General features: G+C 35.9%; 1 protein-coding gene across 1 annotated transcript; it reads left to right on the top strand.

Annotated features, from left to right (window-relative positions):
• The first annotated feature begins 330 nt into the window (after positions 1–330).
• Positions 331–8,224, top strand: LUM (lumican). The gene is made up of 3 exons (XM_032297498.1): positions 331–759; positions 3,137–4,019; positions 7,422–8,224. The coding sequence occupies exons 2-3, from the start codon at positions 3,158–3,160 to the stop codon at positions 7,574–7,576; spliced, it is 1,017 nt and encodes a 338-aa protein (XP_032153389.1). The 5' UTR covers positions 331–759; positions 3,137–3,157; the 3' UTR covers positions 7,577–8,224.
• Positions 8,225–9,293: the final 1,069 nt, after the last annotated feature.

The following is a 9,293-nucleotide window of genomic DNA, read 5'->3' as shown; positions in this document are numbered from 1 at the left end:
TGAAATTCACAAAATAAGAAACAGACAAACTTTGCTGATTGGTTCCAGACCTGAATAAAATAAAATGAGTCTCCTTAGCATTAGAAGTCAACTCAAAATGTTGCTATCATGTGTATCCGAGTATATATGAAGCACATTTCATACTTTCAAAACTAATAAAAGTTACCCTCATGGCCAAAAAATTTAGTCCAAGTAAATCAATATTGATTTCAAAAGTGATGGGCAAAGGGATTCAATTCCTCTGAGTCTGTTCATTTGCGTTTTCCTGAAATTATTTGTCCTGCTTATGATTTATGAGCTCTTTAGATGAACATTATAGTTGGCTGAGCACATTGCACTTAACTGTTGCCACAGCCACAGATGTAAAGAGGCTTGTAAGAGAAATGTTCTCACAGTGAGCTTCCGTATTTGAAGCAGGACTCAGTTCTTGGTTAAAAGCTACGGTGTTTGAGCTAGCTTAACACGTATCTCTCTCCCATTCCATAGGGAGTGAGCTGGGCTGTCCTTCCTCCCCACGTTCACCTGCATTTCGTTAGAGAGCAGTGTTCACATGCCACACCACAAGATCCCCACAATGACATAACTCCATTCAGAGACTGGCGTGACTGGGCTGGGTCTCCCCACCCCCCTTCAGTTCTTGTATCACTCAGAATCTGGCAGCCAGTTCCGTCCTGACAGAGTTTACAGCATATATTGGTGGATTCTTGTCCATAGTGCATCTGCTTTAAGAATTAACAAAAGCAGTGTCAAGACAGCAAGGTAAGTGCTGTTTTAACTATCGCACTGGGGATGCTAGCTGTTTGGGACAGTGTTTTTTTTGTAACAGGAACAGGAAAAATTCCAGAGCAATTTTGCCAATTGCTATTCAACAGCAAATCCACAGTTTTGAGCATTTACTTTCACATTTTGTTTAATATGTTTTCCATGATTTATAGACTTGAGATTTTATACAATATATGTTGTTTTGCATGGCAAGGGGAGTTATAAAAGGTTTCAAGGTTAGAATGAGAAAATAGTTAAGTAAACACAGTGAAAAAATATATAGAAATTAAAATGTTTGTAGTGTATCCTAATTAGTATATACGTTAGTATTGGACCCTAATATTGGGGCAAAGAAAAGTCATTTTAATTGTCATTCAAAATACATTTCAATAAATATATTGTGACAGTTTGTTATAATTTACAATAAACATTCCATGTTGTAAAACGTTAGTCAAAAGATTTAGAGACTCCATGGATTATTTCTGTTTTGTTAATTTAAAATATTTGTTTCTTGGATATATGCCTTAAGGAATGAGTTTTAAAAGAAATTCTGGGAAATGATTTAGTTTTCGAAAACAGCATTTTTTCTATAGCCACAGGTATTTGAAAAAACGGAGGGAAGTGCAGTCTGATTTTGCCTCATAGTGGAGTCATTATACGGTTACAAACTCTCGTTGAATTCAGCATCCTTGTTTTCACTTTGCCAAAAAATATGGAAGCATTTTTTCATTACTATTTATACTCACATTATAGCTACCATGAATATTTTGGTGTATTCTAAATTGAAAATAGCTTATTAATGAAGCAAGACAAATCTTTATAATATTAACATTCTATAACTTATAAATAACTCTTGAAATATGTCATCACATTCTTGTTAGTGCTATGCAATTATTATTATGGCCAAGTTCTGTCAACAAAATTAAATGCCCCCCATTACAATCTTAGAGAGTAATTTACTGAGAACTGGCTGGATGTTACATTATGTCAGCAATCCAAGTATTTCTAACAACTGTTTTATAATGTTCCATCTGATCTGAAATAAGTGCCTTATAATTTCAAATTAAAGCAAATAGAAGACATTTTCAGTTTCTAACCCCAAAGATCCTACTTGATTCAAAAGCTTGTAATCATACTTTCATAGGAAGATACAATATTCTAAGTTATCTGTTAGAATGTAGATCTTTCTTCACATTAATGATTTCTCTCCCAGGGCTACCAAGTGTGACTCAGCGACAACTCTTCACTCTGTAAAAGTCTAACTTTTGTATCATACATTCCCCTTATCTAAATTGCTAGCCCTGTGCTTCCTTAAGACATTGAACTTTACTTTTTTGAATCTCACCTTAGAAACATGTTCCCATGGCAAGATAACTGTTACACATTATTTTAAATCCATATTCTCAAATGAATAATTTCCTAGATAGCTCCTGATGCCAATGTTAAATCCAAACTTTAAATACATCCCACCTCTCTCCCATCTCCATCCTGTGAGGCCACTAAAAGCCATATAAGCAAACCATGGCATCTTCACTTTTGGCATGAAGAAGGTAGAGAGCTTGTGAGTAATTGAGAGATATTATAAACTCTAATTTAAAACTTGGAAAATACTATCTTTCTATACCTGTTGAATCTCTTTCCAGATTGAGAAAGTCTTAGAATGTGTGACATTTGCCTGATAAGTAAACATTCATAATTATTAAATATTACTAACATTTAATTTAATAAATAACTAACTATGAAATTAGTTTCAGAACTCAGTTTTGCAATGTGCTTTAAAAAGTGTGGAACATTAAGCACAACTTGAATTAGTATGCATGCACACCAGCACCAGGAATTCTGAACCAGCAATAACCAGACACTTTTAAAGGAATGTACCTTCCATTTCCCTCCCACATGCAAGCAAAACCACAGGTTGCCCATATTCCCGTAAGGATCTTCTTCATGAGTCATTTTAATGATGTCGAATGGTAGGGTGGAGTATACAGTTTACGATTGTCTTCTCATTCTCGTTTTTTGAGAGATGATCTGAAGCAGTAGTCCAATACAGTGGTCAATGAGCACCACCCAGAAACCTCTTACAGGAAGGCATTTCACTAAGGAAGAACCTGGAGATTGACTGGAACAATTATGCCTGGCTCTCCCAGAAGGGGGCGCACGTGTATGCAATCTAACCTGAAACCTGCTCACCCCACAGTTTGTAAAGGTACACCTTTGTCCTCATACCTAACTAAAAATGTAAAAGACACCGTTAGGGCACTAAAATAGCTATAAAATAACAAAAATGCACATTTTCTAATGCATTTAGTGTTGGAAATTGTATTTTCTTGTAAGTATATTATTTTATATTAATAAATGTTTCATCTTTATTTAGGATTCAAACCATTTGCCAAAAATGAGTCTAAGTGCATTTACTCTCTTCTTGGCATTGATTGGTGGCACCAGTGGCCAGTACTATGATTATGATTTTCCCTTATCAATTTATGGGCAATCATCACCAAACTGTGCACCAGAATGTAACTGCCCTGAAAGCTACCCAAGTGCCATGTACTGTGATGAGCTGAAATTGAAAAGTGTGCCTATGGTGCCTCCTGGAATCAAGTATCTTTACCTTAGGAATAACCAGATTGACCATATTGATGAAAAGGCCTTTGAGAATGTCACTGATCTGCAGTGGCTCATTCTAGATCACAACCTTCTAGAAAACTCCAAGATAAAAGGGAGAGTTTTCTCTAAATTGAAACAACTGAAGAAGCTGCACATAAACTACAACAACCTGACAGAGTCTGTGGGCCCACTTCCCAAATCTCTGGAGGATCTGCAGCTCACTCATAACAAGATCACAAAGCTGGGCTCTTTTGAAGGACTGGTGAACCTGACCTTCATTCATCTCCAGCACAATCGGCTGAAAGAGGATGCTGTTTCAGCTGCTTTTAAAGGTCTTAAATCACTCGAATACCTTGACTTGAGCTTCAATCAGATGACCAAACTGCCTTCTGGTCTCCCTGTCTCTCTTCTAACTCTCTACTTAGACAACAATAAGATCAGCAACATTCCTGATGAGTATTTCAAGCGTTTTAATGCACTGCAGTATCTGCGTTTATCTCACAATGAGCTGGCTGATGGTGGAATACCTGGAAATTCTTTCAATGTGTCATCCCTGGTTGAGCTGGATCTGTCCTATAACAAGCTTAAAAACATACCAAATGTCAATGAAAACCTTGAAAACTATTACTTGGAGGTCAATGAACTTGAGAGTAAGTAAAAAGCCGTTCCTGTGTTTGATATGTCCTTAGGTGTTTAGATGACTGAGCTGTGCAATACACATACTGCATCTGGCTTCATTAAACAAACAAAATGTCAGCCGGGCACAGTGGCTCAGGCCTGTAATCCCAGCACTTTGGGAGGCAGAAGCGGGTGGATCACAAAGTCAGAAGTTTGAGACCATCCTGGCCAACATGGTAAAACCCCCTCTCCTCTAAAAATACAAAAATTAGCTGGGTGTGGTGGTGGGCACCTGTTATCCCAACTACCCAGGAGGCTGAGGCAGGAGAATTGCTTGAACATGGGAGGTGGAGGTTGCAGTGAGCGAAGATCACACCACTGCACTCCATCCTGGGTGCAGAGCAAGACCCTGTCTCAGAAAAATAATAATAATAATAAAAATAATACAAAAATTAAAAATCCAACAAAATATCCCTCTACTTAAAACAAAGAATAATTCTAGCTTAATCATATATCCAATATCCTTTCTTTCCTTCTTTCTTTCTTTCTCTTTCTCTCTCTTTTCTTTCTCTTTCTTTCTTTCTCTCTCTCTCTTTCTTTCTTTCTTTCTTTTTCTTTCTCTCTCTCTCTTTCTTTCCCCTTCCTTCCTTCCATCCCTCTCTCCTTCCTTCCTGCCTGCCTGCCTTCCTTCCTTCCTTCCTTCCTTTCTACTTCTTTCTTTCTTGACAGAGTCTCACTCTGTCATCCAGACTGTAGTGCGGTTGTGCAATCTCAGCTCATTGCAACCTCCACCGCCCCAGCTCAAGCAATTCTCCCACCTCAGGCCACCACCACCCAGCCAATTTTTGTATTTTTAGTAGAGATGGGGTTTCACCATGTTAGCCACGCTGGTCTTGAACTCCTGACCTCAAATGATCCATCTGCCTTGGCTTCCCAAAGTACTGGGATTACAGACATGAGCCACCATGCCCACCCTCATATAGCCTCATGGCCTTCCCTGACATCAACTACCCGGGACTCAACATGTAACTCTGCTGTCATGACCATCATCTGCCTCTGTTATCTCTGTTATGGTGTGTGGCCTTCACAGTGCTCTGATGAGGACTGTGAAGAAGATTAAGGAGAAAAGGAATATGATCGGGCCTTCTAACTTTTTTTTTTTAAAGAGATAGTATTACAGAGCTTTTTTGTCTTAGGTACAATTCTGCCCTTTAAGTAGTACAGATTCCAATGGGAAATTGAAATTTACCATTTCCCACCAGGATAATTCTGCCATTAATCTTTGGCAGAGCTTGGCAGAGGAGAAAAACAAAGATTCACCAATAAGATTTTTCTAAATGAAACACTGATTCACATATACACATATAAAAACACTAATTCACGTATAAACACTGATTCACATATAAAGTAATCATGTCTGCCAAATAATCTATTGAAACGGAACATCTACATATGATGAAAATTGGTTTTCTGGCCATACCAAATGAAGGTATTGCTCTCAGAAAATATTTTAATATACCATATGTATATGATATTTGTTAATTCTGCCAGTTTCATGTAACTCCTAGTAGGGTTAAACACTCTCATACAGGAGACCGTGCTTGCCAACTCTGAAGCACCACATGTTCTTTTTTGTTTCTGAAAGGCAGCCAGGGTAGGGGCTGGTGCTGTTTGACTGTCACACAATACACAGTCAGGCTAACATAGCTAACCCCCATTGTTGTTTACAATGGAAAATTCACTGTGTGGCAATATGTGATTCCTCATTTTAAATATGTGTGGTTAGGAGGAAGGACAGACCAAAACGCTAAAGGAATTAAAAATGTCTGAGGGATGACGGAATACATTAGATTTGGTGGGTAGAGATTATCTGCAGGAGCGGGGCTACTTCTTTCTCTGAAACAAGAAGGAGGGATACAGATGCAGCCACATTTGGAGGTATACATTGTCTGAGTAAAGGATGGAAGAGCTGGTGTGGAAGATTGGAAAAGAGGTCTGTGGGAGAAAGGCCAATGGCCTGTCAGTGCCCAGCTGAGACAGCAACCACAGTGCCCAGCACATAGTGGTCACTTGAAAAAGTAACATAATCATTTCCTTTCTTTCTTCCTTATCTTTGACAGTTGTCTTTTCACTTATGTCCTCAGTTTAGGTTATTTTGCCAGGTAGTAATCATCCACACCAACATTTCACATTTGCTTAAAATAGAAAAAGTTCCCCTTATTTATTTTATAATATTGGGGAAGTATATAGCCAAAATAAGTTGTTTTCTATTTCAAGCTTGCAACTCTAAGCATTAGCTTAATCAGAGGTCTTCCTAATGTAGAGTAATTTGGAAAAGACAGCAAAATTAAAAGGAAATTAGTCAAGGACATAGTATGGTCTAGTACTGTGAGAAGTGCTTTACACAACTTAGTTTAGTCTTCATATAACAAGGTAAGATAGATGTGTTGTTTCTAACAGGAAGATCAGATAAGTGTTCCAAGGCTGCCCACCTGGTAAGTGGCAGAGGTAAAATTCCAAGATGGGGCTATGCCCATCTTCTTTCCACTTTTCCTCACTTTCTCACATGTTGGTACCAAAGAAAAATACCAGGAATTGACTGATGAGTTATTTTAAAAAGTATGTGTGTTTGGGGTTCCACGGAAGCCTTTGTTAACTAGAGTTTTAAAATGAAAACAAGATAAGGACTTGAAAATGAAAACAAGATAAAGGACTGGAAAATAGATATGGGCAAACATAGTTTTTGTGTACACACAGGTCTGCCAATTCAGTAACACTCTTGGTGTCTATTAAAAAGTAAATCATTATTTGTGGCAGTTTTTGACTATCAACAAAACTAAACAAACAAACAAACAAAAAAACAAATGTTCAGATGGTTGATATGCCATGATTTGTTTTTTGCTTTTGAATTTTGATCATTGTTATGGTGTATGGTTGCTGGAATTATTTGTTTTTTGCCTTGAAATTTTTATCATTGTCATGGTGTGTATTTGCTAGAAAATTCTTTATAGATCATCTAGTTGACCCTTCTTATTTTTAGCTGCAAAAACCAAGAGTGCTTATATTGATGAGATTGTTCATACAACAACAGGATCCATTTATGTTTCTCTAGGTTGGACTAAATATTTCAAAAAAGTTATTAGATAATATGACACACTTATTGAATGCCTTTTAAAAAACAACTTCTAGTAATAAATAAGTTCAGTTATTTGAAAGATTGCATTGAATATCTTGATCTACCACGATTAGTAAATATTGCTGTGCCATTTTAGTAGCCTGAAATGTGCCTTTCATGGTTGCAAGTTCACATATATATTATGACTTTTCCAAATGGGAGCACGTCCTACCTTATAATATTTTAAACACAATTTTTTTTATTGTTTTGAGCCAGTATACTGAAAAATGATTAATATTGTCTATTCTTTAATTTTTAGAGTTTGACGTAAAAAGCTTCTGCAAGATCCTGGGACCATTATCCTACTCCAAGATCAAGCATTTGCGTTTGGACGGCAATCGCATCTCTGAAACCAGTCTGCCACCGGATATGTATGAATGTCTACGTGTAGCAAATGAAATTACTCTTAATTAATATCTGTATCCTGGAACAACAATACTTTATGGTTATGTTTTTCTGTGTGTCAGTTTTCATAGTATCCATATTTTATTACTGTTTATTACTTCTATGAATTTTAAAATCTGAGGGAAATGTTTTGTAAACATTTATTTTTTTTTAAAGAGAAGATGAAAGGCAGGCCTATTTCATCATAAGGACACACACTTATACACGAATAGACATCAAACTCAATGCTTTATTTGTAAATTTAGTGTTTTTTATGTCTACTGTCAAATGATGTGCAAAGCCTTTGACTGGTTGCATGGAAATCAGCCAAATTTTATAATTCTTAAACCTTAATGGGCCCGAAAGCATGGACTAAACACATATGGATGTTTACTGTCTTGAGAGAAATTATCTTGATGCATTCAAATTTGTCTGGTTGAAAAATAGGTGGTAGATTTTGAGACCAAGAATTTTGCAAAATACTAGACAAAATTTATGAAGTCTTATGCACTTAAAGAAGTATTTTTAGTATTAGGAATTTACATACTTACCTAGTGAAACTTTTCTAGAATTATTTTTCACTATAAGTCATGTATGTTTCTTTTTGATTATTTGCATGTTATGTTTAATTAGCTACTAGCAAAATAAAACATAGCAAATGGCATCACTGTGTTTGAATTCTTGTGAAATTTATATATTTATATATATAATACATAAAACAGTAGATTAGAATTCAAAAGATATATCTAGCCTGCAATATTTTACTGATGTGAACATAGGATTTTCCACCAAATAATTTGTCTACTTCTAGGATTCACTTACGAAGAGTTTTCATACACATATGTAATAAGTACTTAGATCTTACAACTTACTTAGACATTTGTCATTAATCCCATTCCTGATGTGTTTACTGATCAATATACAATGGTAATGTATTAGATAAGAAGCTGCTATATGATCTCAGCACTCACTCCTTGGTTGTCAAGAAATAACTCACAGGATGAAAAATGTTAAATGAATATAAAATTTTCTGAAAGTGATATTTTAAAAATAATTTTGTCATGAAACATATATGTCTGGATCATAGGTTTTGAGTTTATGAACCAGTAATATCAACTTACAGCTTTCTATATTATGAGTATATAAAATTCTATACGATGAGAAATAGTAGACATATAATTTATAAAAATAACATCTCTTTTACCTAGCTAACAATAAAGTCTATGTTTGCAGCCAAATGTTGTGCAGACAAAGATCTACTCATCCCATGACAATGTATATATAGTCAAATATGTGTCTAATACAAAGGAAATGTATCTCTAAGGCATAAAATATTTTAACATACCACTTTTAGTGACCTCTATCTTATGGTAAAGTATCCTTTCATCAAAGGATCATCAATGAGACTGAGCCAACTGGCAGATGTGTGAAATGGATGTTACATTAGGTACAATGTGGATTTTTTATTCTCATGACTTTTCTACATTAAGGTAAATTCCTTGGAGTGTGATAACAGCCTCAGTTTATTTCTTGGTATAAACTTAAAATCTGCTTTTTTCTCAATACAACTATAAGGTGGATGAATTGAAAATGCATTTTCTTTTCCCTGTCTACAAAAGTCACTATCAATCCTTGGAAACCTATTCTCAAATAGAGAGTAGGTAATGTGCTATGAATTATCTTTTAGAAAGAACATGATGGACTTACATGAGCTTTGTCTGTATACTACTTAGGGGAGGCATCTCAG

The sequence above is a fragment of the Sapajus apella genome, unplaced genomic scaffold, assembly GCF_009761245.1.
Source record: "Sapajus apella isolate SASKATOON/1434 unplaced genomic scaffold, GSC_monkey_1.0 scaffold2, whole genome shotgun sequence".
Taxonomy (NCBI): Eukaryota; Metazoa; Chordata; class Mammalia; order Primates; family Cebidae; genus Sapajus; species Sapajus apella.
This window is presented reverse-complemented; position numbering and strand designations above follow the sequence as displayed.